The following is a 12,128-nucleotide window of genomic DNA, read 5'->3' as shown; positions in this document are numbered from 1 at the left end:
CACCCACACTGCCCTGACAGTGAACCTGCACCTAGACTTCAGAACTGTTTACTGTTCTTTGAGCTCTCACACGCAAAGCTGTGCAATTATTGAAGTGGAAAAGTTTGTTAAATCTAATAATTACTAAAACTACCATACAGAGCTTCAGTAATTAGAGAGCAGTTTCAGAGCAGCTTTTCTAGTGTTGATGTCCTCTCAATGCGTTTCACAGTACAGTTTTGCCATTCAACCATTGACGCACAATATTACAATGTGCTTCAATGTGCAGCGATTTCTCTATCAATCGCACACTGTCTGCACAGCCATCAGGGGCACTCTGGGGTTCAATATCTTTGACATGCAGAATTTAAAAAGTGGACGAGCCACTCTACCTTCTGAGTCACAGCCGCCAACAATAACTACGTGCCAAAAATGTATGTTAATTAACAAAAAAAAGAAAATGAAATTAACGTCTTGGAAAATAACAGTTTGCAACACTATGAGAAGTGCCTTCAGTGTATTCCCTCCATCAGCTCTCTTCCTGACTGAGGTCCTTCCTGGCAGGGCCACCTACTATAGTGGGCTGCCTGTGAAGATGCCTGTATGTACATCCGCTTCTCTCCACCTGTCATCTCATATCACTGCCTCCGCCTCCGTCAACCTGCTTCCAGCCCAGCAACCAGCCAACCAACCAGTATAAGCCTGTTGCTAGGGCAACGGCTGTCTAGGGGATACTTCTTTTGTTTCTCACACCTCCTTTCCTCCATGCTTTTTTCCGTCTCTTCCGTACTCTCAATCTTGCTTCCTCTTTCAATCTCTCAGCTGTCTTTCTGCCCATTGATATGTCTGACTACTTATCTCCTCCCATTTGTCTTCCTGTCTCACTTCCATATCCCTCGTTCTTTCTCTATACGTCACTCTCTCGGATCTTCTGAAATGGAAGAGGGACATTTTGCTTTAATCAAACTCCCTCTTCATTTCGAATTCATAAAAACAAATAAAAACAACACAGAATCCAGTGAGCTTTGCTGTTGTTCATCTCAAGAAACTGCACATGTTGCAGAACTTCAATGATATGTTGCATGTGTCTATCTTTGCATGTATTACTAGGTATATGCAGCGTCTATCCAACCTGGATGTGAACTAAAGAAGTTCCAGTACAGCACGTGACATTTGGTTGTTTCAGGCAGTCTGTGAATTTCTGTTGCTTCTGGCATTTAAAGGTTCAGAGACAACGCTAGGTCAGCACAATGTGATCCTCCCTGTGTCTTTACTGAAGGGACTCTGGGTAGCATGTGTGTGTGTGTGTGTGTGTGTGTGCGTGCGTGCGTGTGTGTGTGTGCATGTGTCTGCATACATAATGTATGTTTCTGCATGCTTTGTTATGTACATGGCACACAATAAAGGTGCACAAATCTTAGTAATTAACAAGACACACAGACTGCATCACTCAGCCAACACGACTCTGAGTTTCTATTCCCGTGTCTCAGCTCTAAATGCAGCTCCTCCTGTAAAGTGCTTGTAAGCGTTCATGCTGCTCCGAGCTGCTTTACTTATCGTATGCTGCCCTCCACTGATCAAATGGCAGAATATCACAGTTATGTAGTTGAATTATATTTTTCAAAGTGACTCACTCGCTAAGTTCTGGCTACCGTCTCTGCTTCAAGAGTGTGCATCTCCCTGGTCATGTCCAGATGATTGGATGAATGTATTACAGTTCTGCGAGGGCCACATCAGCAGCTTTTTTTCCACGTAATTTCAGAAAAAGCATGTATGAATAATAAAAAAATAGTGATTGAATTTTATCCTGGTGCTACTGTTGGCGAAAACTGTCCCACTGTCATGTCTTACAGAGACAGATGGTTATTGTTTTTTGGAACACCTGTGGTTAGTGTCTGCTATAAGTTCCTCTCAGACAAAGGTTATTCAGCAACATAACTTCTGTTTTTATTAGTAGGAATCTCCCCTGATGTTGATCCTTAGATTTAAAAAAACCTATAGCAGCTTCAACGTGATTTCCACAAAGCAAAATCATTGACTCAACGCATGTGTAACATTATAACTATACAAACTAAATTTTAATGATTTACTTTGAATGAAATTATTCATTTATTATCAGATAGTTAAAGCAATACCTGAACTTTACTATGTTGTACACTGTAAGTGCCTGTTTTTACATTTCCAAATAAGTCACCTGTGAGGATGTTCTCAGCCATAACTTGGACCTGCACCTCCAGTGAGTGCTTGGAGGTGTACGTGATCTCAGCCGTGACGTGGGCGACCTCGCCGATGAACACAGGGGACAGGAACTCTGTCTTCTCCACCCGAACCAGAGCTGCCAAACAGCGGTCCTGGCGAAGAGAAACAGCAAACCTCCAAGCTTCAAGGAATGTCATGCACAAATTCACCACGAAAATGTCTTTTTTAAAAGATGCAATTTAGTAAACAATGACTTTCATCACCCTCAATTCTACGACCTGTGGTTGCAGTGTTGCCAGTGATCACAGCGTGCACATGTGATGGTTTCTATTGGGGTATATGATCGAATCTCCCTGGAGTAATGCCTGCTCGTTTGTCCTTGTGAACTCTGTTGTTTTCTCTTTTTTCATAGTAGCCATCCCATTTGAATAAACATGTAGTTGTGAACTGAAGTACGTCGCCTGCTCTTCTTTAGCTCCTGCAATTTCAGTGTGTCCACGATCAGGTTGTTGAGGTTGTAGGGGCAAACCCAGGTAAAAACCTCTTAATCTTATTCATCAACATTTGTTCATACTGTCAGATTAGTTAAAGGAACCATGATGTCTGTAAAAGATATATCCCTTGTGCACAAAATATGTGATGACTGAGGAAACTCAGTTCTTGGTATGGCATACCAGAGAATGCAATAGCTTAGTAAACACATTGTGATGTAACATGCTACAGATTTTTTATGAAAGGTATCCTATAGTTCCGCATTTTTACATATCAGATTTAAAAGCTGTACTATAAGACTTTGCCATATTCTATCTATTCAGCAGTTCTAAAAGCTTTTCAGCTCTAATGACACTGTGAAAGAAAAACAAAACCTTTGGTTGATTTTAATTTTTCCCAATTTAAGGTTAATATGGGCTATTGAGCAGTTCATTTCATTGAGCAGTTCATTTCTACAGTTCAGACGACTATGTACATATGTTCTTCCATGATGACCCTTGTCCTCGTCTCTCACCCCGTTCTGTGTGTTGCAGTGTCGTGTGCCAATGATGCAACCAGCTTCCTCGATCATCTTGAGGATAGTGCCGCCATGGACGTTGCCCATGATGTTGGCGTCATCTGGCCGCATGATCCTGCAGTAAAGAGGAGATGTATTAAGATTAACCGAGTGATCTGATGAATGGTAGGTTTAACACGTGTTATTAGCATCATGTGTTATGACAGCATCCTGTTTCACATATTTTATTTTTAGTTTCCAGAGAGAGAGAGAGAAATTTCTTCTTATGGAAGATAAGACATCCAGACACAAACAGAACAATGTGGATTATGCAGGGCTTTGTAACAAGGATTGCTCAGACGTTGCGGAATAAAACAATCAGTACATAAACAGATGGCCCAGCATAGGTGCACCACTTCATCAGGCCTGTACTCAGCAGTTTATTTATATAAATCAAGGACAAGGGACACTCTTTTGAGGATGGTAATGGAACGAATTTTAGCCAGAGAAGGCAGATGGTTTGAAAGAGGGGTGAAAGAAGCCATCTTTGTCAAACTGGGAAAACCATCAGTCAACTTAATAGTTAATTGTTTAAGACACCAACTATCAACCACCTACAATGTTGTCCAGGATTCTCTCCCCAGACAGCTCAGTATCCCACCTCAACTCCAGTGACGCTAATGACCCAAAATCTGGGAGGGTCTACAACTCACAGGTATCAACAGACCCACAGAGGTAAATACATGAAAACCTTCCACTAGTCAGTTAGAAGTGAAGAAGCCTCTTGGATTAGGTGAAATGTCTTCAAGAGAACACCAGCAAGTCCACTTCTCTGTGTACGGGTGAACAAACCCTGCAGAAATAATGACCTGAAGGACTGAGCCTTCACAGATATGAAGCTCTTCTTATAACAACTGAGTTTAAAAAAACTGATTTGAGTCAGAACCTTGAGACAGAAGGCTGAAGATGGGTAAATTACCTCCGACAAGGTTATGTTTCCATGGGCATTTGATAGTTAGTCAGTTTGTTAGTATGAATTTCAATGTGGTTTCTTGACCTGGTGGGGGTATATGAGTGCCATTCTAGTTAGTGTAGTTGATTTAATTGAACCATGAGGCCAATATTTTGCTTTAATAAAAGAAAGGCCTGTTTAATGAAACCATGTTTGTTGACAAAAGGCAGACAAAGGGACCAGGAACAACAACTGCTGTGATGTGCTTGTAGATATAGTCGACATACATTATATATCATTGTCTATGCATCAGTGTCACGTATCAGCTGTTTCCTATTCTCGAGTGCGTGCGTCAAACTAGTCTTACCACTTACAATCTGATCGCTTCACAAACTCAGAGGTTACAAACACACAAGTATGCACCATTGCACTGACATCTGACTAATCACATTGTTAAGATTTGCAGGAATGTGATGAATGTTCCTTGTGTAGATGAATGTCAAAGTTCAGACCTACGAGACTGACGCTGTGAAACCTATTGTCAGATGTGTTGTCTGGTACAAAAAGCAAACCGTACATCCAGCATCCCTCTGTGTGTGTGTGTATGCCTGTTATCTCTTTGGGAACTTTTCCATCATTATCACTGACTTTGTCAGGACCAGTAGACCTCATGGGGACCAAAGCTCGGTCCTAATGAGGCAAAACATCATGTCTGAGGTCCTGGTTAAGGTTAGTGGTAAGATTTAAACCGTGGTTAGGTTAGGATAAGGTATTAATTGTTCCTGATTAAGGTTTGGGGGTAAGTATAATATATACAATAGTTATATATATATATACAATTCATTTATGTACAATTCAATGGTCAATGTGCAATCCCTTTCACTGTATATATGCTGCTCTTACTGTATATATATTATATATATTGTATACACTGTATGTATTATTTCTATTTATATATATTTCCCTTCTGTTGCATGTTTGCTCATCATTTTACTGATTCTATTTTTTCACTGTCCTCTTTGCTGCCCTAACTCAAATGTCACTGTTGTGGGGCTGATACAAATAATGAACTAATCAAATAAAAAAACTGAGCATCTCTCAGCTTTCATATGTGTCACCATGGTGATCATGAAGTCTCGTAAATGGAGTCTGAATCCTTCCTCGTGATACACAGACACATTCAGGGAGCTAGTGGCTAACAGCGAGCTAACGCTAAACACAGCCCTGTAGGGTCCAGTGTCATGTTGACCACACACGTGTGGTGGTGTTTACGTTGCAGCTCAGTGTGATGATCTACCTGCTGAGTTGAGATGTGGAGCTCTCCCCTCCTTCCCTGACATCTCCGCTGACTAGGGGACGTTTCACCAGCTTATCCACTTCATCCGCCGCCCTCCGAGGTCTGAAACACCGCATCTCTGCACCAGCCTGACTGACTCTCACCCTCTGACCTCCAGCCTCTCTCCTGCCTCTACATCCACTGACTCTGGAGAATTAGGTCCCGGCAGCGACTAATACCTGGCAGGGTTTCATGTTGACCCCGCCTTACTGACTTCATGACAACTGGTCAAACTGGATCACAACCAACACACCCACTGATGCAGACCGATGAAACCCGTCATCTCACACACACACACACACACACACACACACACACACAGGGACATTTGTGTTACAATATTTGTTTCTGCTGAATTCGACGCAAAAATCTCAAAATGCCAAGACAGAGAGAGAGAGAGAGAGAGAGAGAGAGAGAGAGAGAGAGAGAGAGAGAGAGAGAGAGAGAGAATTGATTTAGAGGTAAACGTCTATGCCAGGGTTAAATACCCAATAGTCTGAAAGTCTGCATCAGCCCTTCAAATCACATCTAAACTTTATAGTTATAAAGTTAAAGTGCAGCATAATAGTCCTTTTCAGTGCCAATGAAAGTCTAAACTTCCTCATACTGTACAATGAAATGAAAAACAACTGAAAGGAATTTATCACTGAGTTATGAGGTCATGTCCGAGAGGTGTAAACAACCCAGCAACATGTGAACTGCTTAAAATTAGTTGAGGCATATGTCAAAGTAGTAAAATATAACCTTCAGTTTCCCTTATGTATTAGTTTGGCAGTCAAAGCAGCCACATATTACACATTATAGTTATAGCTGGTGAGATCAAAATAAAGCACGGAACTGACTGAAAAGTCAGAGTTCTACCATGAACAAATACTTAAATCCATCATCATAATCTTCCCTCCATGGTTTCTGCCAGTTTTAACATGTTAAATTTCAGACTTTTAAAGACCTTTGTTAAGTATGACAGATTTGAAGGAATATTGGAGACCAAGTTATCTTACAAGCAGAGAAAGTCAGTAACCATAGTTTTTCTACAGCCAGGTCAAATGTACCGATGTATATTCTGATGAGAGCGTTTATATACAGTTACCAGTTCTACGCTGGTCTTTTTAGTTGTTATCTGAATCATTTCTGTGTTGTTGAGAAAGAATAAGACTTTACAAGCAACACATGGTACCAAAACTTGTAAAGCGTGACAGAAGTAGCCTTAAATTAACACTAACACAACTAAGACCTAACTAAATGTATTTCGGACCCAGGATGTAATATTTCAACATATTTAAGACTTTTTCAGGCCTACAATTCTGACTATTCAATTCTATTTAAGGTTATTTAAGACCCCACAGAAACCCAGTTCCTCACCCATGTTTTACCTGTGTGGAGAAGAACAGTGGTGAAAGCTTTGAAGCAGCTTCAGAAAAACATATCTTGGTGTCATTTCTGTCCCGGGCTCCAACAATGAGAAACACATCTAGATCTGACTGTGTTGGGAGGGAGTTTATATAACACTCGGCTTAAACTGTATTTTAACCACACAATCTTCCAACACCAGGTAAGAAAGGTATTTTAACAAACAAACACAACTGTGTATACACCAACTTCAAACACACACATCAGTCCCACAAATGCATTAGTGTGCGTTTGAACAGACAGACACATGCTTATCTGATTTATTTCCTTAGTTTGATTATTAAAAAACATTATCAACAACCGTGGCCATTTGCTATTTTATTTGCATTTGAGACAACCTGCAATCAATAGAAGAACAAGTTGAAATGTAATTGTGTTTGTTCTTGCTCTATTTAACTTGGTGAGCAGGTATAGTGAGAAGTGTGTAACTGACAGTTGCATAGATTACCAGAATTAGGCCCATTGAGCTCAAGATTAATACTGAACTGTTGGGCTATCAGTTAAAAAGACAGAAGTAACTAAACGGCAGTGTTTATCTCAATATTCAGTGTGGAAACTTTTAAGATTTGAAGAATTCTAAACAGAGTTTGCCAATACAGCTGCAGCTCTCCTGGACAGAAACAGAAAGGGAACTTTTGGCAGAAATATAATGTAGAATAATCCTCATGATGTTTTCACTAGTTCGTTTCATTTAAATTGTATGAATTGTAGATTTATTCAGCCCAGAAAAGGCCCTTTATATTGAAATACTTTATATTTACATCGCGGGGGTCCTCTCTACGGAGGCCGACATGTTTTTTACATTAGTCCAGACTGGACAAACGAAACACCTTTTGAGGTTTTTATGACAACTGAAGGTTACTATAGGTTCTTTTTCATGTTTGGAAGGAGAGGGTGAGGTGAGGGGTGTTCAGCTGCAACATGCAATTTCAACACTAGATATCACAAAATTCTACACACTGTACCTGTAATGGCTCTGACAGGGCTGGAGCCCAACAGAATTGATCACCACATTTGGCTGCAGAGGGCACTGTTGCTCAAATTACATAGTGTTGCTCTGACTGGTTGTTTTTACAAGAGATGAAAAGTAGAAATGGAATTGTTTACTATAATGCAGCTTTAAAATCACAAAATACCATGAGGCGTTAATAGGAACTGTGTTATTTTAACACTTACAAAGACAGAAAGCAACATTGGACATTGGCCATCACAATAATCAGGATTCATAAAGACACCAGGCCAGTCTTCAGCTGAGAGGACAGCTTTATGGATTAATCTTGTGTCCAGTCTGTTGAGTCAACTGACAATCAGAAATAGGCAGGCAGATAGATAGATAGACAGACAGACAGACAGACAGACAGACAGAGAATGGTGTAGATGGAGATGTTGTAGTGTGACAGAGGTGTATACCTCAACCTTCAAGGACAACACCCCTGCCTGCTGCTGGGAAATGAAACCTATTCATTACAAAGGTGTTTTAATAAGTACCAGCCACTTTCACTGTGTCACTCGGAGCTGAAATTTAACTACAATGTTCTTTTTTATTGTATGGTCAGAATATTAACAATGGATCAGCTGCATGCTGTGTTTATAACCACACACCCAGACTTTACCGGAGCCATGTTATTCAAGCTTAAAAGCCATGAATTCAACTTTTATTGGCGTCCTCGACGTGTCCTTGGTAGTTTCAACGCGTCATACCGGTGCTTGAGGTCATCATGCAGGCGACGACATAAGTCAGACCATCTGCACAGCTGCTCGGGCTGAAAACCCTGGAACTGGTTCACATAATCAAACACCGAGGAGCCGGGTGAGGCAGAGACAGTCTCTATGTGGACCACGGTGTGGACACGAAGGTGTCTGTGTCTTACAACAGGACATGGAGCGGATTATCCTGTCCTGTGAGGAGCGCTCACGCGATGACGCCGGTGGCCGCGCTGTTCTCGTCAGTCGCACGTTATAATCGTGTGATGGCTGCTCACACATCCGGGATCGAATCGTATAAAATCGTCCTACCTGCTCAACTGGAGGGAGGATGCTGCCCAGCACGGCTCTGGTGCCGACATGCTGCTGCTGCTGCTGCTGATGATGATGATGAGCTCTCTGGTCTCTTTGTTCCTGTGTGGTGTGAGGAGGGGATCCGACTCATCCGGTGTTCAGCAGCCGGTCTGGTCACGGTCTCTCTGAGAAATGACTCATCCCGGATAATAGTACAAAATTCACAGAACTGCTAGAATACTGGTTTGAGTGAAGGAGCTAAAATATCTTAGAATAGGCTAAAACAAATGAGAAGTAAACGTGGGAGATGTAATTGTGCAAGAGAAGTAGGAAACACAACCATGTCAGTGGCTTCATCTGCCAGATGGGGGCAGCAGAGACCACATTTAGCAACATAATACTGTAATCAAAGCCGTGGTGGTGTTTCAAGCTGCCTGCTGTGGGCGCCTCTGACCTCAACATCCACCAGGGAGTCCAACGGCTTTTATTGTGTTGAGATGAGTTTGACAGATGTGTGGCCCCCTGCTTTTACCCACGATATAATTATGCGTCACCGAGTTGCACCAAAGTTCAATTCAGAGTCTGGCGATGCTGTCGTGAGTCTCCACTCACCCATTGTTTGGTGGGGGCTGCATAAAACATGTTTTTAGTTTGTGTGTGATATTTTTTGTGACTTGTTTTTTCATCACTTATTCTTTCATACAAATTACATTCAGTCTATCCAACTATATCAACGTTTTCCTCTTTTATGTGGCTTTTTTGTAGCCTTTAGTGCGTCAACAATGCGTAATTACGCACGCGTAAAGACCAGTATTCTCACAATACAAGTGTAAACAAATAGACAACACAGCATATAACCACGACATCGCAGTTTTATTTTTGTTTATATAGCATATATACAACATTTGCTGACAATAGCAAAAATAGAACAGATCCCAACAGAGATACAGCAGAGACACATAATATGTCTACAATGTTCATCTGCACAGACTCAGGACACTGACGTCTATGGTGCAAATTCATACATACTTTGACCCTTTGGGTCTTACAGGGCTGTTTCAACAGCCCTTCATCATTTAGTCCACAAAGAGGACTAAATATTTAACGTATACATACATGCAGATTTAAAAAATACGACTGTCTAAACTTGTCAACTTATATAGGACATAAGACTCGTGCGCAAAACGTAAGTATATAATACTCAATCATTACGATTTAACGATGAATTCTGGCTTTTCATCATCGGAAACGAGGCATTAAATCACTGTGTATATTTACAAGTGAATCTATCTGAACACGTTACCTACATATGAATTATTTTAGTCTTTTCCAGGCTTTGGTGAGACCCGGCTTCTTGAAGTTGAGAGATCTACCAAGGTCTCCACATGGCAGCGCTGACAGACTGTGGACCTGGCAGTGCGCGGCTGGGAGCCACTGCGCTGCTGCTGCCGCGGGACTGACTCTCCAGTCTGCAGCTGAAGCTGGATTTGAGGCTCAGGAGTCTCTGTTGGATCTGAGGGAGGCTCTTGGAGCTCTGAGCGCAACAGTTCAGGCAGGTTGGGCTGACGGTGGCGGACATGGACTGCTGAACGAAGCAGTTCACCCGCTGGCACGCGTCTTGATCCAGGCTCGTTTTGGGAAGCAGGGTTGAAACGCGCTGGAGGCAGGCTTTGAAACCTTCTCTGTAACTGTCTGTTGAATCTGAAAAGACAATGAAATGTTACTTTCATTGTTCAAAACAACGTTCACATCAATAAAGAATCAGTTTTTTATCTGCAAACAAGCAGAACCATAACCCACCTTTGGTGTTAACAGGGGGGGTGTCACTGAGGAACCTCACAGTCATTTCAAGGATGTCGGCTTTCTCAAGCTTGGAATAACGAGTCTTCTGTGGAAAATTATAAAAAGAACATGTTTAATATATCATTCGTTACGTTACCTTGATTTTTGTATAAATAAAAGGCGTATATATTGCATATACTGAAATGTATATGATAACTTACATCTCTGCCTGTGAGGGGGAGGATGAGGTTTTTCAGGTGGTTCAGGCTGTCGTTGATACGGGCGCGCCTTCTTTTTTCCATCAAAGGTTTCATAGTCTGAAAAGATAAAATGATGTTTAGTTTTCATTCGTTACATCAAGAGAAATACATAGAACAAAATGTTTAAAATAAGGAAAGAAAATGCAAGGACTTCACATACCTTTCTGATCTCAAGGGCCTGTTTTCTTTTGGCCACAGATGGTCGTGGAGAAAAAGCTTGGAGAGCTTCACAAGTCATGTTTGGAGACATTTTCAGCGTCGTCTTTGTGCCAGAGAAGTGTCCGGAGTACAAATCTGGTGGAAGAGTGTCTCTAACGGCCGAAGGCTGCGGTATTTATCCAGGTCTGTGGCTTCGGTCTTCGTGCGTCACGGGTACGCCCCCAAGCCGACACAAAACAATTTGAAATGACTACGTATTGGGTGAAAACAACGCAAGCGCTTCACATTTTGGAAAGATAACCATCTGTCTTCTACTCTAATCCAAGCGTGACAACTGCAGTGCGTGTCTGCGGTAAAATCCATCGACCTAATCAGACAAATTGTGCCTCAAAAAGCTGCAGAAAACTGTGCGTAAAGAAGCCTAAAGCTTGGACGCACCGAATGCCCATTCACCAAATACAAATCTGCACTCTCCAAATAAACATACTGTTAAAAAGTAAACAATTTAGCTCATTATTAGTAATCAATTCTCAAGTATAGATGGAAAATAATGTTGTTTATTTGTTGAATACAAATATCTGGCGCGTAATTACGCACCAATACTTGGGCTGTATATGTTTGGAGAAAAGCGTAGGGTTAATAGCATGTAAATATTAGGTGAGCTACTGATGAAACACATCAGAATAAACAAAAAGAATTATGTTTATCGAGACAAAAATGTCTCCATTTGATTGAAGATGCAGTTGACTGCTTCTTTCCAGTTGGTAGTATCGTATATTATTATCATGTATTATTATTATTTATAATCTCATTTGGTTGGATCAGTTTCAGTTTTTAAAACATATAATTTAATGCTGAATATTGGAAATATTTCAAAAATAATCCAGCACACTTAGAACAGGGTGCAGTACATACATTGCTGGCATAGGGGGCACGCTTGCGTGCGCGTTAAGTGTCTATGGAGATACAGACTCTTAAATCACATACCCAAGCCACGCTACTTTCATATAACATCTGCTCCTAGATTTGGACAACAATAGTTTTGCATATGACGTTTAATGCAGT

At 41.2% G+C, this 12,128-nt stretch overlaps 2 protein-coding genes across 5 annotated transcripts in view; both read right to left on the bottom strand.

The window, feature by feature from the left end:
* Positions 1–9,203, bottom strand: part of acot7 (acyl-CoA thioesterase 7) — a 47,770-nt gene extending 38,567 nt beyond the window's left edge. The window contains exons 1-3 of one of the 4 annotated variants that reach the window (XM_020088942.2): positions 8,881–9,203; positions 3,185–3,302; positions 2,174–2,330 (exon numbers count right to left, since the gene is read on the bottom strand). In XM_020088942.2, coding sequence (XP_019944501.2) covers positions 2,174–2,330; positions 3,185–3,302; positions 8,881–8,930 — 325 coding nt within the window. In that variant the 5' untranslated portion in view covers positions 8,931–9,203. Of the gene's footprint in view, positions 1–2,173; positions 2,331–3,184; positions 3,303–5,415; positions 5,644–8,880 lie in introns of those variants that run through there. The other 3 variants (XM_020088941.2, XM_069527226.1, XM_069527227.1) reach the window with 3 other exon arrangements.
* Positions 9,204–10,231: 1,028 nt separating this feature from the next.
* On the bottom strand, positions 10,232–11,439 carry LOC109630703 (transcription factor HES-2-like). The gene is made up of 4 exons (XM_020089020.2): positions 11,065–11,439; positions 10,866–10,961; positions 10,663–10,750; positions 10,232–10,563 (listed from the first exon to the last, which is right to left on the bottom strand). The coding sequence occupies exons 1-4, from the start codon at positions 11,152–11,154 to the stop codon at positions 10,232–10,234; spliced, it is 606 nt and encodes a 201-aa protein (XP_019944579.2). The 5' UTR covers positions 11,155–11,439.
* Positions 11,440–12,128: the final 689 nt, after the last annotated feature.

Source organism: Paralichthys olivaceus, chromosome 6 (assembly GCF_024713975.1).
Source record: "Paralichthys olivaceus isolate ysfri-2021 chromosome 6, ASM2471397v2, whole genome shotgun sequence".
Classification (NCBI taxonomy): domain Eukaryota; kingdom Metazoa; phylum Chordata; class Actinopteri; order Pleuronectiformes; family Paralichthyidae; genus Paralichthys; species Paralichthys olivaceus.
The sequence above is the reverse complement of the archived record's forward strand: the minus strand, read 5'-3'. Positions and strand labels throughout refer to the sequence as shown.

Excerpts from the sequence above, each read along its gene's own strand:
- LOC109630703 (XM_020089020.2), bottom strand. The coding sequence starts at position 11,154 with ATGTCTCCAAACATGACTTGTGAAGCTCTCCAAGCTTTTTCTCCACGA. Across the intron at positions 10,751-10,865 it reads TCCCCCTCACAGGCAGAGAT|AAGACTCGTTATTCCAAGCT; the intron begins GTAAGTTATCAT and ends AATTTTCCACAG. Across the intron at positions 10,564-10,662 it reads CCCCCCTGTTAACACCAAAG|ATTCAACAGACAGTTACAGA; the intron begins GTGGGTTATGGT and ends TTGTCTTTTCAG.